The sequence below is a fragment of the Anser brachyrhynchus genome (assembly GCF_964034855.1).
Source record: "Anser brachyrhynchus genome assembly, chromosome: 6".
In the NCBI taxonomy this organism is placed as follows: domain Eukaryota; kingdom Metazoa; phylum Chordata; class Aves; order Anseriformes; family Anatidae; genus Anser; species Anser brachyrhynchus.
This window is the reverse complement of record NC_137700.1, coordinates 45,186,752-45,214,490: the sequence shown is the minus strand read 5'-3', so window position 1 is coordinate 45,214,490 and position 27,739 is coordinate 45,186,752. Positions and strand designations below refer to the sequence as shown.

Genomic DNA, 27,739 nt, shown 5'->3' with positions numbered 1-27,739 from the left:
CTTGCTATATTTAATTTCTAAAGCGAGCCTCCTTTGGCAAAAGAAAACACTATTTATTTTTATTTTTTTAAACAATGCTGTGGGTTGCTGTTTTCAAAGGCCTCTCTGTCTTCTCTGATGAAGACATCTCTCATGTAATTATGGAAGCTGCAGCTGTTTCCACTGACAAGCTCTCTAAGTCCTCGGCTCACTAACCTGTGACAGCCATAATATCCAATTGCAGGTGACAGAATATTCTAGTTCTGCTCATTTCCTTTGAGGCCCAGATAAGCTCATGACAACAGGAGTACCATGAAAGGACCGATAATATTACCTTTATTTTCAGCTTCTTCTAAGTCCTTTTTGTTTGCCAAGAGAATTTCTTCTCTCTGATCAGTTAATAAGTCAGCAAGACGATAAATAATCTCCGCTCTCTGAAAGAGAAAAGTTTCTGAACTGCATCCTTATATGAAGTCCATGGTGTTTGACATCTGGCTCACTTCAGCTCATTTCTGCGGACACATCTTCTCACTGTCTTGACTCCCTGAGTGCTTGGAGCCAGCTGATTTTTTCCAGGACCCATTTGTGTTATAAACCTGTATTTTAAGAATTGCCACGTGTTCCCAACCTTAAAGAGTGAGCACATACTGTTCTCTCACCTGCTCAGGCTGCAGAGCTGCCAGGGTCCTGCCACCAGCTCGAGACATTTCACCCTGCTGCTCTACTGTAGGGCCTGCCAAAACAAACAAACAAACAAAAAAATACAACCACAAGACATGCAGACAAAGGTTACAGCCCATGTGGAAGGAAAGGAACGCTAACCTTTCATCTTCCAACTCCTTACTCAAAGCAGGAAAACAGGTACGGTCTTAATAGACATATCAAAGAAATTTACTGTATGCCAGAACAAGAAAATCTGTATCAGATACCAAAATGCTGCCACGGTCCCCGAGCATAGCCCTTTTCAAGGCATCACGGAGATTCAGCAAGATCATCCAGGTCACAGGGGACAAACAAGCTTGTATCAAAGCTGCATACAGCTTGTATTAAAGAGACTTGACAAAGAGCAAAAGAATACAAGGACGGCTAAATCTCAGAGCGTAGGAGAAAACTGAAAACAGGGAGGCATCCTTTGAAAAAGTTTAATTAGACAACTAACGAAAAGAGAAAACATTGCAAAACAACATGGGAATGTACAAATAGTACTGGGAGCCAAAAGCGGCCTGAGTAACAGCTTGCAGAATAGCTGCTCTCTCCACGCCTCTCCCTGTGCACACTGAAGGGTTCCTACAGAAGAAAGGTTTTCTTCTTGGCATGGATATCAAAGAACCTGTCTCAAACTGAAATGATACAGAACAAGTTTTGAAACAGAAACAGAAGTAACAAGTCAAAAGGCTCACGCAGCATTTCACTAAGGAGTTCTCAAGTAGCTCACGGAGAAGCTACGTTTTCATTTTTAACTCTCTTGAAATTGTCTGTAGGACAGATGACTTGAATGTGACTAATATGCCTGGACTTCTATTTCAGAAGCGTCCTACAGAAATTGCCAGAGCGGGAATTCCCACGTTAAGGAAAATAACAGGAGGTAAGAAAAGAACTAGCGGACACTTGATTAAGAAGACTTAATTAAGGAGTGTTAAAACAGCTTTTTAAAGCGAGGTCATACTTTATAAAGTAGAATGTATTTTCGTGTTCTTTGAAAAGAAGTGACACACGTAAGGAGATAAGAGTTCATTTTAAAAAGTTACCTGAATATTTAAAGTGTGTTTTGGAAGACAGAAGACAAAAGAAAGAATGGGAGTAACCACGTTCCATGGTAGAGGAAGGGTCGCAGTAAGATTTCACCTTTACTTTTGCCGTTCACCATATTTGTAATTGTCTGAGACATGGGGTTACAAGATGAAAAGCTTTATAGCTGATACAAATTTATTGCAGTAGGACAAAGTGAAAAGCGCCGATATCGCACTTTTTCCCAGAAAGGAACTTCTCGGAAAAGGAGCTAAGTTTCCTGGTGGACACCAACTTGAACACGAAACCGCAATGTGCCTTTGCTGCAAAAGCAGCTGAGGGTATCCTGGGTGGCATTAGGCAAAGTATTGCCAGCAGGTCAAGAAAGGCGATCCTCCCCCTCTGCTCAGGAACGGTGAGGCCGCACCTGGAGTGCTGGGCCTGGGCCTCCCAGTACAAGAGAGACCTGGACACACTGCAAAGAGTCCAATGGAGGGCCACGAGGATGGTAAGGGACTGAAGCACCTTTCCTATGAGGACAGGCTGGGAGAGCTGGGACTGTTAGGCCTGGAGAAGAGGAGACTTGGAGGGGATCTTGGGACTTGGAGGGGATTGATGGCTGTAAATACACGAAGGGAGGGTGGAAAGAAGACAAAGGCAGACTTTTCTAACTGGTACCAAAGGAACAAAAAAAGAGGCAACAGACACAGGCCGAAACATAGGATGTTCCCCTCCTGTGGTTTCCTGAGCATCAGTAAATACTTTTTCGCTGTGAGGGTGACTGAGCACTAGCATAGGCTGCCCAGGGAGGTCGTGGAGTCACAGTCTTTGTGAGGTTTCAAAACCTGTTTGGACGTGGTCCTGGAAAACCAGATCTGGGTGGCTCTGCTTGAGCAGGGGTGTTGGACCAGGTGACCTATGGAGGTCCTTCCAACCTCAACCAACCTGTGATTCCTTTGCAGCCGTTATGCAACCAAATAGCAAGTACAATTCAAAGCAGATAAACGTGAAGAAATGCAGAGGCAAAAGGGGAAATCAGGCCTCGGTACTGCACATAATCCTATGAAAACATCACCTCAATGCTCATCAGCGTCGAAGAGCAACTTACACGTTTAAGCTTTTGGAAAAGGCCAAGGAAAGGCAAGAAGAAACATCACCAGTCCAATCAAAACTCAAAGTTAGCCTTGCTATCTCATAAACTGAAGGTTCATTTGCATCTTGGATGCTACACAGAATTTTATTTTTGCCTATCTTAAAAAGGTCACAGTAGAATAAAAACAGTTTCAGCCAAGAGAAACAGGGATCGCCAAACTTTTGGAACAGTTTCTGTAGAAAAGGACTAAGAAAAAACCTTTTTCATGTGACAAAGAGACGATGAGGGAAAAGACGATGTCTCATATCATAGAAGTTGAACAGAGATCGATCACCCATGTTCTCTTTCCATACAGAAGGCAGGGGCATCAAAAGCTAGCAGGAAGCAAACTTCAACGCTCCTCCTGCCCACACACACGCACAAAATAAAGGAAGCAGTTCTCCACATAGTGCTAGCTCCAGAGTTTACGCACAATACCTAGTTAAGGCTCGTGACTGTTGTGACCCACGGATGCTAAGTGTTTACATGGGTTCCAAGGATATGGCCGATTTTTACAAGAAACACATTAAGCGTTTTTATACTCAAAGGCATTGGCTTGTCTTAAAGTGCAAGTCACAAGTATCGCTCTATACTCGTTCCATTCTGCTAAGATCACCGATCTTTGGTCTGACTTTCTGCGGCCCTTGTTACATTGTCACAGCAACACAGAGGCAGGAAAACATTCCTACATACGGTAACAAAAGACTGAGTCATTAAAAGAACTTACGACAAAAACCCAAACTACACACTATCTTAGTTCAGCCGTACATTCTATATGCACGCTTTCACCCTGAAATCTTCAATAATAGATGATAACCTCTAAGACTAAAAGCAATACAAATTCTACCTAGTTCTTTGAATGCAAGTCTGATGCAGCAAGTCATCAGCTGGAAGGAACCCAAGCAGAGGATTCAAGATGTTCTATTCCAACATTAAAAATTACCTTTCAAAAGCCGTTTGTCAAGCAGAGCGTAGTTTCCCATCTGTTGAACAGGCAGGCCTAGCCAAATTTCGACCCTAAACTTTCAGGAAATCTCTACAGCTCCCAATGTACATGTTACTTCCGTACTCACCTGCAGGTTTTACCTCTGAAAAAAAAGTTCCAACTTTCTTCCCTTCCACAATATCTGTGATGACATGACCCGAGATCTTTGGGTGGGTTCCATTTGCAATCACTACAGAGGTGCCTCCTTGGAGGGCCCACAGAGCTGCTTTCACCTGCAATGAAGGATAGAGCCAGTTCCCGAAAATGCACTTGTTATTTGAATCCCCATGCTCAACAAGAATTCTTGCTCCACTTTGATCACTTACGTTGGAAAAGACCCTTCAGACCATTGAGTCCAACCATCGACCTAATTCTACCACTAAACCATATCCCTAAGTGCTACATCCACATGTCTCTTAAATATTTTTAAGGATGGGGACTCTACCACTTCCTCGGGCAGCCTGTTCTAACGTCTAACCACCCCTTCCATGAAGAAATGCTTCCTGATAGCCAACCTAAACCTCCCTCGGCACAACTTGAGGCCATTCCCTCACACCCTATCACTTGTCACTTGACAAAAGAGACTGACACCTTGCTACAACCTCCTTTCAGTAGCTGTAGAGATCAATGTGGCCTCCCCACTGCCTTCTTCTCTCCAGACTCAAATCCCAGCTCCCTTAGCTGTTCCTCACGTCGTTTTCTAGTTCCTTCGCCAGCTTTGCTGCTCTTCTCTGAGTGTATTCCCAGAAACTCAGTACCTTTATTGTAGTGAGATGTACTGGGTCTGGCTGGGATGGAGTTAACTTTCCCTGCAGCAGCCCATACAGTGCTGTGCTCTGCGCTTGTAGCTAGAACAGCACCGGTATCGCACCAGCGTCGTGTCTGCTGCTGAGCAATACCGGCACAGCATCAGGACTCCCTCTAACACCTCCCAGAGCTAGCAAGCTGGGGGCGGGCAAAAGGCGAGGAAGGAACATCACCAGGGCAGCTGACCTAAACCAACCAAAGGGATATTCCATACCCTATGATGTCACACTCAGCAATAAAAGGTGGAAAAAAGAAAAAGAAGGGAGAGGTGGGCTCTCATTGTGAAAACGTCTGTGTGTTGAGGCCCTGCTTCAAGGACGTGGACAAGCATCGCTCGTTTGTGGGAAGTAGAGAGTAATTTCTTTCCCCTGCACTTCCACACAGCCTTTGCCTGTCGTTTTTATTTTTTTCCCTTTAGTCAGACTAATTAATTAATAATAATTTTTCCTTAATAATTATTTTTTTCCTTTAGTTAAATTATCCTTACCTCAACCCGTGAGTTGTTTCTTTCCTTCTCTTCTTCCCCCTCCTCTTCTGAGGAGGGGGAGCAAGAGAGCGGTTGTGGTGGAGTTCAGCTGTCTAGCAAGGTAAAACCGTCACACGAGGGGACCAACACCGAGCACAGTGCTCAAGGTGCGGTCTCACCAGTGCCAAGCACAGACGGACCATCACTTCTGTTGTACTGCCGGTCACGCTATTTCTAGTACAAGCCAGGATGTTATTGGCCATCTTGGCCTCCTGGGCATACCGCTGCCTACTGTTCAACGAGCTGTTGACCAGCACAACACCCCCAAGTCCTTTTCTGCCAGGCAACTTTCTAGAACGCTGCTTGTGACCAGCTGACAACTGGATTGAACTCCAAAGACCTTCTGAGCCCAGACATACAACCACCAGTGCTGCTGAAGAGAGTTGTTCCTCCCTAGGGGTAGGGCTTGGCATTTCCCTCTACTGAACTTCAAAAGGTTCCTGCCTGCCCCCATCTGCAGCCTGTCAAGGTTCCTCTGAATGGCAACACAATTATCTGTTCTATCGGCCACTCCTCTCAATCTTGTATTATCAAGTCCCCTTTCCACATCTCCCTTTCCCTCTCAATAAGAGAATAAGTGTTCTACATTTCTACCTTGGCTTCCATGCCTCCCATTCCCACCCGGGATTTGGTTCCAAATGTCACAGATTGTTGGTCTCCTGGGTAGAATATGTCAATGAGCTTTGCATCATCAGATCCTGGAGGGCTGTCAAAGAGTCCTGAAATGAATAATAAAAAACTGTTAATGTCACATATCTTCTGTTCCAAAGCTCACTGTTCCAAAGTGTTCTATTCCGAAGTGAAAAATAAATAAAGCCTTTGAGGCTAAAAACCTGTATTCCACTTTACAGGATTCAAAACTTCCACTGAACCCTCCTTTTGTGGAACTGAAAGGATGAAACACTAACATGCAGGCTCTAGATGTGTAACTTCACCGGAATTGTAGTTAGCATGAGGCAACAGAATATCCACATGCTGAATAGTATCACGTACGCTGGGAAGTACCCACATTTCAGTGAGGTTTGAAAGAAAACCGAAAAGAAGTTTCCAGCTTTTATACGGTTCAGAATCAGGGCTGACACACAAGAGTGCACAACTGAACAAAGGACAGTCCTCTTCACCTAAAATCTCAGATAATATTCCTGAATGCTGTGTTGTACACTGATAAACCGGGCAACTTAGAAACATGTATAAAGGCTAAATATTGAGTTCTGCAAAGAAAGGACACAAGACTATAGACACACACTTATTCATTTTAAACAAATATTGTACTTTTATTTAACTATGTTCTGAGTTGAGTGATACTTCTGTTTGCCTAACATGTAAACCCTAAACTCTACCACCAAACTTCCCAGAAGTTCTATGCGAACAAATGTGTCACAGATTAAAGTGCACAAGTGAAGAGTACCTGAGCTCTTCCTTGATAGCTTGAGAAGGAAAGGACACTTCTTTCCATAAAGAAAATACCACATCAAATGAATAAGCTGTGAGGAAATGGGAGTGTGTTTTTTTGTTTGTTTGTTTTTTTATTTTTATTTTTTATAAGTTATTTGGACTATCATTTTTGTTATTTTTTTTTCTGAGGCAGTCATTTCAACTAGAATCAACCATGAAATCCATCTGAAACAGATGGAAGAAACTGTGGTTATGAAAAGCCAGCCTCCTTCCTTCTCAGGGCCTACAATATGGACCAAAGTCCAGAAGCCACCGAAGGAAACACGTCTGGAGATGATAAAAAGACTACGTGATTTTGTTGATGTCCTGGTGTGAAACTGTACCTACTACCTTCCTCTTTCCAGAAAAGTACCTTCAACATCAACAGGTGACAGACTTCACGGCAGCACAGCTCACAAGACTAGACCACTATCAGCCACACGTCTGGGAGACAGAAAAGCTAGCAAGCTCCAGATATCTGGAAAGCAATATCCAGGACATGTAAAGTACCCATAAATCACTGAAAGACAGAATCCACTGCCAGAAGAAGCAAACGATTGTTGAATAGTGTTCGGCTTATATGCAGGGACAGACTATGTATTTAGAATCAGGAGTATTACTCATGACTATATACAATCCTGAGGAGCTAGCAGAAGTACCATAGCGTCCACACAAGGCGTGCCTTCCACTCCTTTTACCGGCTTTGTTGCCCTCCTCTGTACACTTTCAGGGATCTTAACATTCTTTTTATATTGTAGAGCCCAGAATCGCACACAATGTTGAAGGAGAGGCTTCGCCAATGCTAAATACAGTGGGAGAATCACCTCTGTTGACCAGCTGGCTATGCTGTGTTTAACATATCCCAAAATGCTAGACGATAACCCGTGCTTCTGAATCCTTTAGCTATCTTCCCAGGGCCCTGAAATTTATTTTGATTGAACACAGACTTCTTGCTGCAACTTTGTTGGTACCCACGTGAAAGAGCAGGAGTAGGGAATAATCTGGTTTGAACTAAGCTCGTAAGCTCGCTAGCAATGTCCCTGATCCAAGACCCAGGCAGGTAGAAAAGCTCTCAATAAAGATGGTCTGGTCTGCAGATGGGAGCCTCTGTTCCCTTCAGAAGGCAGTCACCTGTGACTATAACTTGGCACTATTTCTTCACAACACTGGCCTTGATCCTGCATTTGCTACAAGGAGCTGGTTGATCTGACCTTGGTGGAACTCGCACAGAAACCCCTTCTTCCTTCTTTTCACATCCATTGTCTAACAACACCCAGAGCCTCATACCTGTTTTGTAATGGAAGCTGATTGTGCAAGCAGTGGCTCCTCTTACAGCTCCACGTAGTAACTTGCTTCAACTCCTTGGTGTCCCCCTCTAGCTGCTGCCTTTATCCTGATGCGGATCAGATACTGTATCCACATCAGCAGTGGTTGTTCTAAGTTGGCATGTGTGTTCCAGACAGGGAGAGCATAGATCCATCGATCTACCACCTTCTTGGGCTCCCAGATGCTTCTCAGTCTCCCTAGCTCCTCCTGAAGCTTGGCCACCAGGCAGAGCAGTTCATGGGGCACACCCCCCTCAGGCGTGCTGGCTATTACCCATCATTTCAGAGAGCAGTCCCAGGCACACCCTACAGCCTAAAAGCTGGGTGATTAAATGAACTAACTGAAGCTCTGAGTAGTTGCATTAGTCCTACCGAGTGCCAGAGGAACAGAAGCAGAGGACATGTTTTTCTGCCAGGTGGTAAAGAAATGTCTCACAAACCTTCTACATCTGAGAGAACAATCAGGAGATCAGTCTTCATTTCAACGGCCAGTCGTGCTGCCAGACTGTCATTATCCTTCACACTAATCACCTGCAATGAATACACACAGGTCAAGAACACTGAATAGTGGGAAGAACTGGGAAATTTGGCTACAACATACAAAAGCAAGCTACCTCAGCACTACCAAGTCCTTATGAACTGCTTTGGTTCTACCCACTAAAAACTCTTAGAAGATGATTTTTTCATGAAATTAAGTAGTCTTTTGGAACACAGTCAAACAGTATCAGAACAACAGGCAGTCAGATCAGTACCCACATTCTTCACCTTGGTGCCCAATGAAAGAACTAGAGGTACTAACTGGCCATGCTATAAGCACAGGTGTTCACAGAATCACAGAATTGTAAGGGTTGGAAGGGACCTCAAGAGATCATTGACTGCAACCCCCCTGCCAAAGCAGGTTCCCTAGAGCAGGTTGCCCAGGTAGGCGTCCAGACAGGCCTTGAATATCTCCAGAGAAGGAGACTCCACAACCTCCCTGGGCAGCCTGTTCCAGTGCTCTGAAACATGATGTCTGCAGAAGTTCCTTTCAACCTCAAATATTCTGTGTAAACCAAACCAGGCATACTTGCTTTTGGCAGAACAGATAATATCTGCCCTTCTTCTAACCCACAGCACTGTATTGTGCTAGAAGCAGACAGACAGGTCAGCAGAGTTTTCTGGTCCCTCTGTCCACATTACTAATTGCGTGTGTTTGTTTCCCTGCTGCAGGCTCCAGAGGTCCCCGATTACAGTGTTAGTAAACTACAAATTAGTGCTGTACAATCTACAAGCAGAATCCACCCCCTTGCAATACTTTACCCACATTTACCCCCTGCAGATCACTGTTCGGCTCTGGAGGTGGAACAACAGCATCATTAGTGTTAATTATAGGGACAATATTCATTCTTAAAAGTTCATGTAATGTTCCATTTAAGTTCCGACGCTTCTGTTCGTCATGGAAATCCAGGTTGGTGACTAAAATCTAAAAGGAGGAAAAAAACGTAATATATACTTAGCCTATCACTTATCCTGAGAAAAATATAAACATACATAGTAACATAATGGACCAATCAAGCCCTTTGGGTTTACAAGAAATCATAAGCCACATTTAAAAGATAGAGAATGGAAATGAGAAATATTCTTTCCACAACGTTTTCAGGTTTGTATGACAACTTCTACTGGAGCCTATAATGGCCTTTTTCAAGCAAACAGATCAGAGGCTTCAGGAATCACCTTGGAAAAAAAAACACATATAAGCAGAACACAGATGTCGATGATAACCATTAAAAGCCATTTTTCGTTTTTACTTTGCCACTGGACATTTGAGAACTAGGTAAATAATTCCATTATGCAAATGTTACAACATTTGGAATCAACGTGTGCACTGACTTTTTGGTAGAAATGAAATTATCTCTTAAATCAAAGGAATGATAGCTGTCTATAGACTTGAACAAGATTATAATCCAGTGCAGTCTATGGTAATTTTAGCTATACTGTAAACATTTTAGTGGTATCAGTTATACTGTATTATGGGGAGGAATTCCTCCAAGAGAGACTTTATACTAGGCTCTTAAATTCATTAAGCGTCTAAACAAATAGGGCCTTAAAGTTGATGTGACTCTGTGTTCTCAGTGTATTTAAGGTAAGCAAAGACTGCTGAGAACAGAATAGAATAATTCAGTTTGAAGGGACCTTCAAAGATCATCGAGTCCAACTGGTCATCAAGTTCACCAGTTCTCACCATTTCAGGGCTACACAAAAGCTAAAGCATCTTATTAAGGGCATTGACAGGCATGGGACATCAACCACCTTGCTAGGCACCCTGTTCCAGTGATTGACCACCCTCACGGTAAAGACATTTTTCCAGTTTGAACCTCCCCATCACAGCTTTCTGCCATTCCAAAAATATGGAATGCTTCACGACTTTGTGTATCATTCTTGTGCTGCTGTTTTAAGAGTAGTCCAATTAACACAGTAGCAGCATTCAGTATAGACAGAAGACCCAGGCTGGGGATACCATCACCCACAAGTTAAAAAGACTTGAGGAGCAGATGGACAGCAAGTCCTGGAGTGTTAATATATGCTTCTACCAGCTTTATAGAACACACGGTGGTTCGGCCACTTGGGATTTTTAAATTCTCCCTCTGGATCACCAACTTCAGTTTCTGTGAGGAGACTTTAACAGGAAAAAACAAAACAAAACAAAACAAAACAACCCACCAAAACACTCTGTACAGAAGAGCAGGATACACTTTTTCTTTCTGGAGTTTGGGCTCCACCTTGCCAATAGATAGTTCCATTTCATAAATACTTAGCAAGACAATCCTGTATGAAATACTGCTTATGCTACAATAAGCCCCAAAAGTGGGACTGCAATGGAAATACAAGGCAACAGTAGAGACTGTAGCATATAAAACATGGGCAAAAAAGCAAATCATAGAATATCCTGAGCCGGAAGGGACCCACAAGGATCATCGAATCCAACTCCTAGCTCCAGGCAGGACCACCCAAAAATCAGACCATACATCTGAGAGTGTTGTCCAAATGCTTCTTGAACTCTGGAAGGCTCGGTGCCGTGACCGCTGCCGTGGGGAACCTGTCCCAGTACCTGACCACCCTCTCGGTGAAGAACCTTTTCCTATCACCCAGCCTGACCCTCACAGCTCCATGCCGTTCCCTTGGGTCCTGTCACTGTCACCAGAGCGCAAAGATCAGCGCCCGCCCCTCTGCTTCCCTCAGGTGGAAACTATATTCCACCATGAGGTCTCTCCTCAGCCTCCTCTTCCCTAGGCTGAACAAGCCAAAGGACCTCAAGTGCTCCTCATATGTCTTGTCCTCTAGACCCTTCACCAGCTTTGTAGCCCTCTTTTGTAAAAAAAAAAAATAAATATGCATTTGAGTCATGCATCCAGATAATTTATAAAAATTTTAAAGAGAACTGGCCCTGAAATGGAGCTCTGTGGAACCCCACCACTGACTGGTCATCAGCCTGATGTAGCCCAATTTACTATAATCCTTTGAGCCCAAACTGTCAGCCAATTGCTCACCCACTGTATTATGTATTTATCTAGCTGCATGCTGGACATTTTGTCCAGGATACTATAAGAACCAGTATCAAAAGCTTTGCTGAAATCCAGAACTGGCCCTTGGTCAGCTAGGCGAGTGACCTTGTCATAAAAGAAAATTATTGTCTGACACATCTGGTGGCCTTCTATGATGTGGTTACAGCATTGTTGGATAGCAGAAGAGCAAATGATATCCTTTACCTGGACTTGTGCAAAGCATTTGGCATTTGACACTGTTCCCCACGACATCCTTGACTCTGAATTGGAAAAGACGTTTATTTGATGGATGGACCACTCGGTGGGTAAGGAATTGGCTGGATGGTTGCACTCAAAAGAGTTGCGGTCAACGGCCCAATGTCCAGGTGGAAATCAGTAATGCCTGGTGTTCCCCAGGGTCAGTATTGGGACTGGCACTGTTTAACGTCTTTGTCAGTGACAAGGACAGTGGGATCGAGTGCACCCTCAGCATATGTGCTGATGACACCAAGCTGTGTGGTGCAGTCGACACACTGGAGGGAAGGGATGCCATCCAGAGGGACCTTGACAGACTTGAGAGGTGGGCCTGTGCGAACCTCATGAGGTTCAACAAGGCCAAATGCAAGGTCATGCATCTGGGCCAGGGCAATCCCAAGCACAAATACAGGCTGGGTGGAGAATGGATAGAAAACAGCCCTGAGGAGAAGCGCTTTGGGGTGATTGTTGACAAGAAGCTCAAGATGAGCCAGCAATGCGCACTTGCAGCCCAGAAAGCCAAGCATATCCTGGGCTGCATCAAAAGAAGTGTGGCCAGCAGGTGAAAGCAGGTGATTCTCCCCCTCTGCTCTGCTCTTGTGAGACCTCACCTAGAGTATTGTGTTCAGCTCTGGGGACCCCAGGACAAGAAGGACATGGACCTACTATCAGTGCGAGTCCAGAGGGGGGCCAAAAGGATGGTCAAGGAGGAGCTGGAGCACCTCTCCTATGAAGGCTGGCTGAAGGAGTTGGGGTTGTTCAGCCCGGAGAAGAGAAGGCTCCGGGGAGACCTTACAGCAGCCTTCAGTTACTGAAAGGGGGCTACAGGAAAGCTGGGAAGGGACTCTTTGTCAGGGAGTGTAGTGATAGCACAAGGGGTATGGCTTTAAACTAAAAGAGGGTAGATTTAAATTAGATAAAAGGAAGGAATTCTTTATTATGAGAGTGGTGAGGCACTGGCACAGGCTGCCAAGAGAGGCTGTGGATGCCCCATCCCTGGAAGTGTTTAAGGCCAGGTTGGATGGGGCTTTGGGCAACCTGATCTAGTGGAGGGTGGCCCTGCCCATGGCAGGGGGTTGGAATTAGATGATCTTTAAGGTCCCTTCCAAACCAAACCGTTCTATGATTATGTTAGATGAACAGGACTTTCCTCTCATGAACCCATGCCGGCTAACAACGCCATCACTGACTGAAGTAGCAAGTCAGCCTAGGAAAGAAGGAATCCCTTACTTGAGCTGCACAGATGCTGTACTGCGTAAACATGGCTTCATACAGAGCCATTAGTCCACTCTGGCCAGCTGCTGCACAGGCTCGGGCCTCTAAGACTGGAATAGCCTACAAAAATAAAGAATAGCTGTTAGACAGTGACTTGAATATGTTCTACCCAACACTCAAGGAAAAGTGGGACTGCCACCAACCACTCACCATATCTTTTAGCTGACTCTGGCCTGAATGAAGTGCTTGCCTCACGCTCTGAGAAAGCAAGATCTCATGACGCAATCGCTGCTTTCCAAAAGCTACAGCACCACTGGTAACAATCATCATCTCTCGGCCCTGATTCTGCAGCATTGACACCTGTAAGTACAGAGACCAAAATTAGGATGTAGAGTAAGATCATTGCTAGCCTGACAGTTCTGGGTACTACAGCTATCACATGCTCACCAATTCCTGCTGACAGAAATATTCTGCTTATTCATGGATGCACAAAGCAAGACAACCACCCTCCTGTACACCTTCCTAATCGCTTAGGAACTATGTAAAAGACTGCATGCAATCCATAGCTTCTGCTAAACTTTCTTTTCACACTACCAGTTTTTATGACAGAGTCATGCTTGAACCTTCACAATATAGACTACATAGCAACACTTCCATAACCCTTGGCCCTCTACTTTCATTGCCATAGATAATGAAAGATAAAGCACAGAAAAGCCATATCCCCAACTTTCTTATTTACCATCCATTCCAAGAGCTTTTATTTTACTGTAGAGCTAACTCTGACAGTACAGCTTTTTACTGCTTCATCCAGACACATATCTGGCCAAGTTACTTTCCAAGTCCTAAAGCTAAATGTCTTACAAGAATATAATGTGTTATGCGAACCTCACTTCCCATAGAAGACACATCCAATCCCCCCAAAATCCTCATTTCATTTTGCAGGACCAATCTGTTTGTTGATCCCATCAGCTTTTCCTACAAGTAATGAGGTTTCAAGATTTTTACTGGAAGAAATCTGCAAATGCTCAAGTAATCAAGAAACTTTTACTCTTTCTATAGAATTCATATACTTCAGTGCCACCTTTCCACAAGATCCAACCAGTGCCTGAGTCATGTCTTATCTGTTGCATAAAAAAAACCACCTCACTGTCAGAGTATCTCCTTCTGGGCTGGGTCTGACTGAGACAGAGTTAACTTTCTCCACAGAAGCCCATATGATACTGTTTTGGATTTGGAGACTAAAACAGTGTTGATAACACACCAGTGTTTTGGCTATTGCTGAATAGTGCTTCCAGAGCATCAAAGCTTTCTTTTTCCCTACTCTGCCCCATGCCAGCAAATAGGCTAGGGTGGGCAAGAAATTCAGAGGAGACACAGCTGGCACAGGTGATGTGAACCTGCCAAAGGGATATTCCATGCAATATAACATCATCCTCATAAATAAAACTAGGGTAACAAAAGATGAAAGCAGACAGTGAGGGAGGGAAGAAGCTGACGTTCCAAGCAGCCATTGTGCCGGGACTAGCTGGATGTCAGTCAGCTTGCGGGAGGTAGTAACAGATTGCCTTTGCAACACTTTTTTCTTTTCCCCTTTCCTTCATTTATTAAACTGCCTTTATTTCATCCCTTACATTTTCTTGCTTTTGTTCTTACAATTTTCTTACCACTGGTGGTGGGGGCTGGGAGAGGGAAGCAGAAAGCAAAAAAGCATCTGTATGGGTGCTCAACTGCTGGCTGGAGTCAACCCACCATACTTATTTATTTACTGAGTTACAAGGTGTATACTACCACAGAACAAGGGGATGAAAAAGAGAAAGGCCAATACATTTCTTTTAAAGGTCATAACCGTTTTATGATTTTTTTTTTCCTACAATCTTCTCTGCCATTCAACAGTCTCCAGGTTTCTGAACTTAAAACAACCATTCCACTTCAGTTACAAAATTACCTGCTCCACAATAGATGCCAGCCTCCCAAGGGCCAAGCCACACTCATCTCCTCGAGTCACAACAGCACTACCCAGCTTCACTACAATCCGCTTTGCATGCTTCAGCTCACTGCGGTGTGCAAATGATTTGCCATGTGCACGGCTGAGTGGCATGGTGATAAATGGGATGTTGCTCCAATAACGGATGGATTCATTCCTTAATCTTTGATTATGGCGAGGGATATCTGCAGTTAAAGAAAGAAGAAGAGAAAAACAGTTTTAAGTGTTTCATTCAGACTTCTGAGTCCCTTAAGTCATGTAACGCTTCCTCCCTTTCCAAGGCTATAGCCCACAATACACGCTTCTCAGTGACTGGGAATGAGAAGCCATCTTTGAAATCACTGAAATAAAGTGAGAATGAATAATTTCTGAGCAGCGCTAACTTTCGCTAAGGTATATAAAGCAATATCCCATGTGTTAGAGCTTTGACTCTGGGCATCTAGAAAAGAGAACTGAAGGACACTGTAAAAGAGCCCATACAGCTCACAACAAAAATAAACGTGGTAGCTTTAAAAATGCACTCATTTGCCATGCTTCATTAGATACAGCTAGAGAGTTTTCCTGTACTGCAGAAAGCTAGAAAAGAAAAGAAATACACCTCTTACAGTCTGTAAGTCAGACACTTTCTCGCATTGCTCAGCTGGGGGCAGCAGAAGGGGGATGACGGACATAAGAACTGCTAGTCACCTTTCCACAGGATAAACAGGCATTGGAGGGAGCAGAAACGGTCACAGCACTACTGGGGTAAGATACAAGAAGTGCAAGGCTTGCACCTCATTTAAGACAACGTGCAAGGGAATATTTCTCAGCAAAATCTGTGTTTTCGAAAAGCTGTCCAAGGACTGTAAGACAAACCAGTCTACTATCATCAGCACAGCACATTAGTCAGAATAGTGACTGTTAAGGTACAAATCACAAGCAACAGTCTGGATACTTTCTAATTGACAAAGATGTTGACCCCCACACACAAAGTCCCAAGGTAAGCTGAAGGCATGAATGCAGATGGGAAGCACTTCCAATATACTTTGTAAAAAGTTTTGCAGAGCCAGTGAATTGTGTCCGAAGAGGGAGTGGTACAGATAAGATTATCTGCAGTCAAAGTGCGTGTAAAGGCATAAGGAGGAGTGTGATAAGCAACATTACTTTAAAAATATTTTTTATGACATTGCCTTATTCTCCATCTATTTTTTTGCACAATACTGTTCAGAAATTGCATTAAACCAGTTCAACTGTTAGACAGTCTCAAATATTGTTACAGTAAAAAAAAAGCAAGAATATTTCTGACATTATTACAAAAAAAAAAAATGGTCCCAAAATATAGCATAAATAGCCAAAAGTGCATCCTAGTCAAAAGATGGCACACATTCAGTCCTAAGCAATATCTGAAGATGTAGAGACTTTTTTTGGTAAACAGTAAACTGAATCCTATGCTATGATCAGAGTTCATCTGATTTTATTTATTTGTTTGGTCTCTTTGATTTTGGTATTCTATAATAAAAAATAGATCCAATCATAATGTCAAGTGAGTATTCTGGATGTTACTTCTGCTGAAGTAAGACAGGAATTAACACAGTGCTACAGAAAAGACAAGCCTGGCATTTAACAATGTTTTAAATAATAAACCTATTTTGTTCATTATATACAAAAAAGAAGCTTAAATAAATAATCCTAACTGAGGGCTATGCCAACATGCCACATTTTTATATGAAGTAGAAAACAGAATTTGGAGATTAATTTAATTTGCCACTCATTTTCAAGAAGGAATAGTTGTGAACGTGAATAAAGACTGTACTGTATATATATGGAAGAATAGGTAAAAGAGTCCAATTTAACTATTCTTTCAGTATTATACATTACTATGTAGTATTTGTCTATCCCACACGGTATGACCAGAAAGTAAAAACAATTTAAGTGTTTTCGGTTTTCTCAGCAAGAGCTCCAAGGTTTAGAAGCTTAAAAGAAGGCAGCTGTTGAGGGATAACCAGTATTTGAAGATAAATCACATTTTTCAGAGAGGCAAGGAGAAAGGCAATCGTTCTGGAATGAGCAGAAGATTTCATTCATCTTTCATTAAGTCCTAATTGCTAACCTGGCTCTATCACTGTGTAAACCCGCTTTTAAAATTTATTTTACACTACAGTGAGATGTGAAATCAGCTCTAATGTTATATATGCAAAACATTTCTGATGATGTAAATCCACTAATTTGTTTCATATGCAATTAGGGGGAAATTGATATAGCCACCCTGTCAACATTTTGGACAAAACGGTTTCTAAGCATTCTGTTTTTTCACATCCAGTACCTTATCTACCATTTCAGTTCCTTAAAAAAAGGGAAAGCAAGTGAGACTTAAGTATGTGGCACTGCAGATCCTTTCGTGTAACCTGCGTGAGGCTTGTTTCCCAGGAGTAAAGATGCAGAATTTCAAAATACACACAAGCTGAACAGGATCACAACAGAAATATTGGAGAACAAAGGAAACCTGTGATAAATTCTCAATTCAGCCTTAGAATGCAGCTGATGAAGTAACCAGTGTTGCTCCAATACCGAATACTGACTATTGTCAATGATAAGGAATAGTTTTCACAACATTAACTATGACTAGTTTACTGATTTTGGAAAATGTGGTATATTTAGAGATGCTACAAATGTGGAAGCCAACAGAGCTGTATCTCAAAAAAAAAAAAAAGGATTTTTCACGATTTAATAATCCATATGAATATGCACAAAAGAGAACTGTTAACCCAATGAGAAATGAAAATCTTGCATGCATTGGTAACAAACAGTTAACATTTTTATTCCATAATATTCCAGATTCTGTCTTGATCTAGTAGAGTCAATCTATCCCTGCCTTCACTCTTTAGTTGTTTAGGGGGTCTGAAATAGAGAATGACCCTCTCAAGTCAGATTTTCATAACAGAACAGGGAACAACAATAAACACGTCATATTCCTAACCACTATCTACAGGGCACCTATGTATTTATACTCAGGTTTCCTGCAAGCATGTTTGTACTTTTACCTACACCAAAGAAATTTTAGCTTTACACCTTGCAATACCTGCCTTATTCAAGACATCTGCAGACTGAAAATGTAGATGGGGAGCAGGTATCATCAGACTATGTTTTCTATGAACATATCAGGTTATTTTAAAATATTTTTATATTTTAAAATAACAGAAATGCTTTTACAATAGGATTCTTTGCTTGAAATATGTCAGAATGAGAAATACAACCTCTGAAGACACTAGCTCCATAATACTCAGTTAAGGAAGAAAGTAACAGTAAGAGAGTATAGCTTCAATTGCAGCTCACTCCAGAGGTTGTAAGTTTTGAATTATGTTAATGAGGTGATTTAACTTCCAACACAGAAAAAGCATAGACACGCCCAGACACATACTGACTAACATTATTAGAAACGTGTGCTTTCTCTCATACATACAGAAACGGGAAATGGCTGCGATGGCATGTGGCGGTAACACAAAGCACCATCCAGGGGAACGGACAAGAGGGCTCAGAGCAGCTCGACACAACATTTTGAGATGACTTCTGCAAATCAAGGATATCTGTAAGTTAAAAGGAAGGGTGGGGGGGTTAAATATCAGTGAATTTCCATCTGTATTTCTCTCCTCCCCAACCAACCCACCCCCACAGAACTCTTCTTCGTCCTGTACAGTCTTAATGCAATTTCCCTGTGCAACAGAAAGCCCATTCTCCTCAGTCTCATACTGTGACTTAGAAGATCTGAAGGCTCCTGTTCCTTACCTGCTGGCAGAAGATTATTATTAAAGATGAAGAACAAAACAGAGTTCCCCAAGAAGGTAATAGACTATTAGTGAATGTACCTACAATGGAGAAAAGTTGTAACTTTGTCCATGAAGAAGCCTGGAGGAAAAAAACTGAAGACAAGTTGGATCATCTGTACACCTCACAAGAGAGCATCTACTCAGAGCATATAATTCTCATGAATCACAGACCTCTTCGGTGTAGAAGATATGCTGGTTCATTTTTCAGTGATCACTACCAAATGGCAAGATATTAACCCCGATTACAAGTAAGGACACCAATTTCCAAGGTATTTGGCATTAGTTTACCTTGACTGAACTTTTAAGTTCTCAAGATACTTATAACCCTAAAGCCACTGGAGGGAGTACCCAGTAAGTGAGGGATACACAATACGCAGTTTCCTATTACAGATCTAAGCTGAAGTAATGCACCTAGTATCACAAAGGAAACAACGGTAATGAATATGAATCCAGTTATCCTGGATTGTGCCTTAGCCATGAAACCTCTCCTTCCCCTTTTATGAAATTTTGCTTCCTTCACTTGCTTTCAATCCATCCCTCTGCACCACTGGACCAGACAGGGCAAACAACATTGCACAAGCTGTGCCAGGGGGAGTGTACTGAAGAGAAGACAGAGAGAGCTCATAGCAACTATATCAGAAAACTGCTGTTACACTTACCTTGACAAATACAGTGCCTGACAGTTCTGGCCTACACATACATGAACACTATGAACACTTGAAGTTGCTTAATTACCCTGTGTCAGTTTATCGTTACCATGCTTCATTACAATCCTTACCGAAGTATACACTTCTACATAAGAGGAGGCATGCACCAGCAGGTAATGATTCTTCTGTTTTGGCTAGTAAAGATCAGATAGCATGGCATTTTAACTACATTAACCTTTCATGCCTCTCCAGTTCTGTATTTCACCTGAAATGGCAGCCTTGACCACTGGAAGGATGAGGCAGACAAAGGACTCAGAGCAGATGACAGAGCTGAGCAAGTAGTCAAAGATTCCTTCTCATAACAGGGCAAATTTAAAGGAGGTGGTGAAGGGTACCAACCAGACATTCCCTGCTTGAACCCTCCAGAGGTCCTCTGTCACTTACCAGATATTTCAGGCATGTGCCTCTAGGAGGTACAATTTCCACTGTCCAAGTATCTGTCTGTTTGACCCTCCTACCTGGAAGTTCACCCTGCCATCCAGTGTCAGCCATTGTCTTCCCAGTAGGCTCTTAGTTTAGCCAACAGAGGATGTTCATAGTCCAACAGCTCCTGAAAACCCAGACTGGCAAAGGGCAGCTCTTTTATCCACCACTAAACAGTCTCTGAAACACCTCCGGGAATGGCCACTCCAGCGCCTCCCTGGGCAGCCCGTTCCAATGCCCGACCATCCCTTCTGTGAAGAAATTCTTACCAATATCTGACCTAAACCTTCCCAGCACAACTTGAGGCCATTTTCCATGTCCTGTCATTTGTCAGCTGAGAAGAGAGACCAACACCCACCTCTCTACAACCTCCTTTCAGGGTAGGAGGGTCTCCCCTTAGCCTCCTTTTCTCCAGACTAAACACCCACAGTTCCCTGAGGTTGCAGAACTACTCCTTTCTCTCCCCACACTGAGTCCCCACAGTGGTTTAGAATTTATTTCAATGCTCACTTTCCATTCCAGCATCATTTACAGTATTTCCATACCAGGATTGTTTCCAATGTTCAGTAAGAAACAACAACAACAAAAAGCTAAAAAGTTAAAAATAAAACCAAAAAAAAAACCATCCCACACCACTACCTCAAAAATTCTGCCTTAGAGGGTGGGGGGTCCAATAAAAAGAAATGCAAAATGCATTATTTAGGTACAAAGCTCTAGCATTAACTTTAAATCTTTTTGTCATTGCTAAGAAAACCTAATCTCACCAAACTAGTCTCCAAAACAGTCTTTTAAAAATACCACTCTCATCATACCTTCAAGCCAAGAAAAGTTATCCTTATATTATCTCTCATAGATAGCATCACTATTGGCTTGTTTTTATGAAATTAGTAATTTCTAAGGAGCTATTAAGTAGCCCAATACATTTGGATTCTGTTCCAGATCAGTGTGAAGAGACTTAAGTCACCTTCCCTGGAAATCTGAAGTGGAATGGAGGTCTCAAATCCTAAAATTGGTGCCTTTAACAACAACAATCTATGACACTGGATTTTTTTTTTTCAGTCTGTTAGCTAGAAGTCCATGGGATGTCCACACCCATTTAATGCAAGTAGGTAAAATAAGTTTAAATAAACTTTTCACAGTTTTATATATAAAGGCCCATATCTTAATTAAGTGTTCAGGACATTCCACATATGAAAAAAAAAAAAAAAAAAAGAAACCATTTTCCTATAGAAAGAGTTATCCTGTACTACACTTAAGCAACAAAGCAGATGTAAATCAAGTTCCCAGGAAAAAACACACAATTTTAATGAAGCAATTCTTTACCGTAACACAAGAAAAAGTCTTCTGTAACATTTGGGGCTTTTTGTTATGTAAACAACTCTGTTAATTTACAAAGTAAAACTTCTGTAAGAAAAAAAAAAATCTGCATCTCTTAGTCTAACTCAAAAACAAGAAACCCTCCCAGAGGGAAGCCATTTCAGGAGAACGAACTAAAATAAAGAAAAGCTTCAAATAAAGTGTCTTTAGAACAGTTCACAAATAGCTCTGACCAGAACTCTACACACATAAAATTTATACACAGAGTTTATAGAAGTTTATACACAGAGAGGACACATATCATGCAATTCTTTTCTACCAAGAATACATTCCAGCCGGACAGTGTGGTCACGACAGTCCGTAACCATTGCCACGTACAGCTGAATAAAAACCTGTCATGACCTGCAAAATCTGCTCTAATACTTTCAGCCTGAAGTACCGCAGAAGATAATGTCCACACAATTTCAGCATTGCTCCGTTTTGTTCTATCTCATATATAAACAGGCTAAGCAACACAGACAGCATTGTACAGCAACAGCACTGGAGACGGGACTAGAACCTCCAGCAGCCTGCCTGGAGAGAGGGCAAGCTAAGGAATGGAGCGATTCACACTACAGGCAAGCAGCAGATCCTGCTCAAGCACGGGCAGGATTTTAGCTTATCAAAACAAAACAGCAGGCAAATTACTTGCTGCACAGTTACCAGTGACACCTACAGGTGCCAGCCCTTGTCTAAACACTTAGATCCACCTGGATCACCGTACCTGTCCCCTGCTGCCGAAGCCGTGACACACCGCCCAAGAGAAGCAGCAGCCGCAGGGTGCCAGGAGGCAGACGAGGCCGAGCTCCGCGCAGGCTGCGGCAGGCAGAGGCGGCCGGCCTGGCGCAGCCAATCCCCGGCAGCACGAGCCACATCAGCGCGGCACCGACAGGCTGAAGGCCGGCCGCCAGCTGACGTAACCTCCGCGACCGCGGCTTCATCCCTCCCAGCGAGCGTGCACACCTTCCCATCCCGCTGTCCCAGCAGATGATGTAATTCTACTCCACGTTGCAGCACAAAATCCAGGGCTTTACAGTTACAGCATTAACAACTGTTTTCTGTCTAGTCCCAGACCAGTCCAGACAGCCCCACCCATGGCACAGGCCGCCCAGGCAACACCCCATCCAGCTTCCCTTGACCTCGGTTCTCCCTGTTCTGAGATGTTTGCACTCTGATGCAGACAGGAGATGAAAGGGTCTATGTAGCCAAACGTTTGAGAGTGGATTCACCTCCTTCAGCCCCTACCTTCTTTATTTTCTCCAGTGTCCCAAGCCTCTTCACTAGGGCAAGAGTGCTGGCTTTGCTCTTCATTTACCTCCCACGCCCTATTCACATTCACTTCTGAATTAACGGAGAAAGCACTTGTCGCCACATTTTGCAAAAAACATAAATGCTACAGTTTCTCATCTTCACAGGCATTACAAAATTCACAGCAGTTCTTCAGTTCAACTCAGATACTGGTTATACTTGCCTCCTGTCTGCACCTATTTTACCACTGTCTATTCCTATTTTCCTACTGCAATAGACAAATTCCACCAGCACTAATTCTCATGTCATTACAAGACAGTAAATGGTGGGGGTTTCCCTGTCGTTGTATTTCGTTGTTTGTTTTGTTTGTCTGTTTAAATTCTCAGCACATCATCCTCTAGAATCAGGAAACAAATTCACCTGAAAGTCTCACATCCATGGAGAAAATTTCAAAGAGTGAACAATACTCAAGGGATGGGGAAGCTCACAACAACCTCTATGTCTCAAGAATTTACAGAAGACCAAACTCACAATTAGCTGACATTAAGATTTTACCGTCTCTACGGAAAGGAAAAGAAACTCCTCCCCCCCCCCCCCCCCCCCCCAGCCCCCAAATAATTATATGGACACCACTTTGTTAGAAGGCTATCTGAAGATTTCCACTTTGCTAGAAGTGGAATTTGTTTTCATCATAGCACACATATGCCCTGCTTCGCCTTCTCCCCACTACGGTTATTAGCAAAAGTAAAGAATCCTGACATGTACAAATGTAGAATACAGACAGCACCAGAATGATGGTGACTCAAACACAAGAGAAGAGGCAGAACAGCAATTAGCAAGGCCAATGTATCATAGCATAACATAGAAAAAAAAATTAGCTGCTAAGCCTTCAATTTGATTTTTAAACACATAACAAGAAACAGGAATGCCCTTATTTTAGATTGATCCGGCCACTTTTTAGCACACGCAATTCCTTTGAACCGTGCTTCTAAATAAAAAGCAACAGGTTCCCCTCAACGCCTTCAGCTACTGAAGAGCTGCTTTTGCTCTTCACACACTGAAATAAAGGAAGAATTGGTATGATTGGTATGGTATTGGTTTGGTAATTTCCTTTACCAAACAAAACTGAGTGCTTTTACAGAAGGATGCTTGTTAACAGCAAAGAATCCTAGATTTCCTGCCTGATGAGCGCTAATTTACTTCAGTGTACAGCAAACACATAAGGAAGTCAGCGATGAAAAACTGGTTTCAGATAGTTAAGGGTAGTGAACACTGAGAAATCTCAAGAAGAGTTCCATCTTCAAAAAAAAAGCCAAAGAACCATCCTGGTGGCGGTAACAGTATGCGTAGGCCGGCATGCTACAGTCCACCTTCAGTCCTAGGTACAATTGCTACAAGTATAGGTAGGTATATCTCTAAGCAAAAGGTTTGCATTTTTCTCTAATTAAACAAAAACAAACAAACAAAAACAAGAAAGAGTAGGTGTTTTAATCCAGGTTACTAGATTACTACATGAGGACACAGGTAAATTCAATCAAGTGCTAGTCATCACTAAGAAACCTAGAGACAGGGTCAGTTAGCATCTTTCAATTATTTTCCCTCCTCTTAACATCACCACTCTACTCTTGCCTGGATCAAATCTGGCTACTTTCCTCTAAAACCTGTTCTCAACACCAAACAGTGAAACACCAGATTCCACCTGCTGTTAAAGACAACAGAGCTAACATCTCAGTCCTGTATCAGTTTCCCTACAGCCATCAAATCAAGGCTGTACGAGTGTCAAAAGTAATTCAGGAAAGCAACGGAGACGGAATAAAGATTTTATAGTAGCTCTGGCTAATATACTGACACTAGTGTCCTAAACGACAAGATGAAAATTCAGCACCTGGACACACATTCATATTCAGGAGTAAATGTAGCCAGAGAAACAGAAGGATATAAAGAAAATAAATTTGAAAAATATAAACTGAAGTCTACAGTCTTGTTCAATATTCCAGGACAAAGACTGACATCTACATTTAGTACCCTACCAGCTCCTCCAGTACGTATTATAGAAGCATTAGATGCAGTTTCTCTCCCTTCTAAATTACTTATTCATACCCTCTGTATCCAAGGCCCCATTGTGGAACCTGTTTACCAACTGCCTTTAAGCCAGAAAAAAATAGCATCCTGAGAAGAAAGACAGGGAAAAATCACCAGCTGTATGATTTATTTATAGGTCCTTGTCCTGTCACTTCTCCATGAAGAGTACCACTTAAAACAGCATTTATCAGTATCCTGATGGCATTCCCTCCAGTTCCTTATTTTTCAGCCTTTACCTACCTCTCCTTTTTTATTCTCTGTCCTCACAATGATGTGTTTACCTATTCTTTTGTGGTTGGGGAGAACAAAGAAGGCGTTTGGTTTCTACCAAGGATAAGCCAACGCCCAATCCTAATGGGGAAAAACTTACCCCCAAAAAATCGGTATGACAGCAGTTTCCATCAGATGCCCAAATAAAGTATATGGGTGTGACAAGAAAACAATTAAAACTCCCTAAACACACCCCTGGTCTCCACCTTTGTGTGACTAGGGCTATCCACCTTCTCCACATCACTTAGTATCTTACAGACTTGCAACGCACCTTTTCATTCCTGCATGTGAATTGTGGCTGCAATGCTCAAGTCGCTCCTAAACAGTTACGTCACCAGAATTGTCAGTTTTGCCAACCCCCCTGCTCAAAGCTACAGCTCCCATCCCACTCCTTAAACCAGCATTCAGCTTTATCACTAATGTTCTGGTCAGAGACCAACCAACCCACCTGACTACACAATCACATGAGCAGTAGCACCAGCAGGAGAGAAACACAGCAATTCCTGAGACGGCACTGCCACTAATAAAACTGTTTACGATGCTCTTGCTGGTCTTAAACAAAAGCTATTTCGTACCTGTGATCATGTGCACTGCTTTTCCTTGAACTCCCCCACTAACCTCAAAAGAGTACAGCATGTTAGCCAGAGAAAAGAGCCCAGAACAGCACACGATACCCAAAGTTGGACGGAGCATGGATTTATAGTGGCATGATATATATGGTCACGATACATCAAATGATATATCAGATGATATAAATGAATATATCAAATGATATATTCGTTTTGCACTTCATTCCTTACCTGGTAATTTCTAACATTCTATTTGCTTTTTGACTGCCACTAACACCTTGAACTGATGTTTCAGAGTTTCATCCACAGTGACTCTCAGCTGTTTTCTTCCCTGGATACTGTAGAAAATTGTGAAAATACCATCGCTTTCATATTCCTACCAATACAACAGCAAGAAGAGCACCTGAAAAATTACCTGAAAAAGCCTGAGAGAAGATCACTCTGCTACTTTCAACAACCCTGGCAAAGAGTAGTTTAGAAGAGGAAAGCAGTATAGCACACAAGCTAATAAATCCATACAGAACTTAAAGGAAAAAACATTCACCAACACAAACACAGAAAAGGTAACGTGCTTTCTAAAGCACCTAAATATAAATACTACAAAACAGAAAGAAGAAAACATTCACCCTTTATAAGGTGCTTTTCAGTGTTATCAAGAGCAAATCTGACAGAAAGAAGGCAGACACTTTGAAGTACCCAGTGTTTTTAAGGGTACAGAGGCAACACAGGTACAAACATTTACGGAAGCATTTTAGTTATTTTTCATTTCAGAAAATAAAACTGTCCTTGACTTCATAGTACAGAGACAGCTGCTGAGGGTTTTGTGAAATCTGTGTAAGTTTTGGTCATCAAGTCTCCTTTATCTGCAGTTTTATTACTTCTTTCAGAGAGCTATCAGGTTTCTTCTTACAAAAACTGATCCTGTGAAGAAATGCTATGCAACCAACACAGGCTTATCACCAAGCGTTAAGACAAAACCTAGGTAAGAACTCATACGTCTCACGCAAGTGTCAAGGGAGTTTAAATGTTTTCTTTGGGCATGGAGAAATCTTCTCTGTAGGCATAAGAGATGGGCAAAGAAAGAGAAAGCCTCGAGGTGCTACAGCTCTGCTTTTGCAAAATTCCAGAAGAACGAAGTCAGTACAGTTCTTATCGATTAGTCTACTGCTTGCAGAGATCCAAACAGCAGTTTCACTCTGCCAACGACTCCACGTAGCAGCAATGCTCTGCGGCCATCAAGAAAATTTAAAACAAAGCCTACACGCTTGTCTCAAGAAAACCTGAGACCGGAAGGATGGGGCGCCTCCAGACGCAGGCAGCACATGGCACACCCCACGGGGCGTACCTCTACCGCCGCAAGGCTTGGCTCACTGCTCTCCCGGGAGCCCTCGCTGCCCCGCAGCGAGCCACGGCAGCGGCTCCTGACCACAAGCCGCCGGCGGGGGCCGGGCAGGGGCCGCTCTGGCCCACTGCCGAGCGCGGCCCAGCGCCGGCCGCACGCCGCCGGATCCCCGCCGCGCTCAAGCGCAGGCGGCGCGGCCACACGCCCCGCCCCGCCCCGCCCCGCGCCTCTCCTCCAGCAGCACGGCGGCCGCGGGCCCTGCCCAGGCCGCTCCTCCGGCTCCGGCAGCGGCCGCACCTCGCGACCGCGGCTTCTCGCCGGCAGCGCGGCCACCGCGGCGAGGAGCGGACGCCGGGCGGCCCAGCCCGGCCCGGCCAGCAGCGCGCACCTCGCCTCGCCGCACCGCTTGCGGCCCCGCCAGCCGCCCCCGAGCCCGAGCTCCGCACGAACCTAGCCGGGCTCCTGGCGGCGGCGCTCCGGCAGCGGGGAGGCGCTCGGGCGGGAGGGCGCTCTGCGGTGCGGGCCGGCGGCAGGAGGCGCGCTCCGGGACAGCCGGGGCCGAGCGGGACGGCGGCTGAGCCCACGCGGCTCCGCCAACGGCGCTTCCCGCCTCGCTCCGAGGTCGGCCGAGCTGCTGCTGCTGCTGCTGCTGCGGGCGGGGGCGGTGCTGCGGCGGGGCCCCGTCCTCGCACCACCCCTTGGCGCGGCGGCGGCTCCGCCCCGGGCTGCTCCCCCCGCCGGGCCGCGGCTCCCCGTCGGCCGTAGGCGCCCGAAGGTGCGTTCTGGGGTCTCCTCTCGCGTTGACCGATTCTTCCCGCTGCAGGCACCGCGCCGCCTTCAAGCGCGAGCGCTGCGGAAACGGCCCCTCGCGCCTCCCGTGCGGCCCCCGGGGCGCGGCGCTGGCGGGGCTGCCTGAGGCAGGGCCCGGAGCTGCGCCAGAGAGACTCAGCGGTCCGGGCGGTGCCGGTCGGTGTCGGCGGTCCGGGCACGCTGTCCCGCCGGCAGCGCCGTTAGGGACACGGCGGGTGTGGCGCCCCTTGGCGCTCGG

General features: G+C 44.0%; 1 protein-coding gene across 37 annotated transcripts in view; it reads right to left on the bottom strand.

Annotated features, from left to right (window-relative positions):
• ALDH18A1 (aldehyde dehydrogenase 18 family member A1) overlaps window positions 1–27,481 on the bottom strand; it is a 45,486-nt gene extending 18,005 nt beyond the window's left edge. For 31 of the 37 annotated variants that reach the window (XM_080597645.1, XM_080597678.1, XM_080597677.1 and 28 more), the window contains exons 1-11: window positions 27,142–27,283; window positions 18,331–18,454; window positions 14,853–15,076; window positions 13,118–13,267; window positions 12,923–13,027; window positions 9,220–9,378; window positions 8,357–8,447; window positions 5,752–5,876; window positions 3,913–4,057; window positions 639–712; window positions 314–413 (exon numbers count right to left, since the gene is read on the bottom strand). In XM_080597645.1, coding sequence (XP_080453771.1) covers window positions 314–413; window positions 639–712; window positions 3,913–4,057; window positions 5,752–5,876; window positions 8,357–8,447; window positions 9,220–9,378; window positions 12,923–13,027; window positions 13,118–13,267; window positions 14,853–15,076; window positions 18,331–18,424 — 1,267 coding nt within the window. In that variant the 5' untranslated portion in view covers window positions 18,425–18,454; window positions 27,142–27,283. Of the gene's footprint in view, window positions 1–313; window positions 414–638; window positions 713–3,912; window positions 4,058–5,751; window positions 5,877–8,356; window positions 8,448–9,219; window positions 9,379–12,922; window positions 13,028–13,117; window positions 13,268–14,852; window positions 15,077–18,330; window positions 18,455–21,904; window positions 22,956–26,694; window positions 26,821–27,141 lie in introns of those variants that run through there. The other 6 variants (XM_080597673.1, XM_080597681.1, XM_080597675.1 and 3 more) reach the window with 6 other exon arrangements.
• Between the last annotated feature and the right edge of the window lie 258 nt (window positions 27,482–27,739).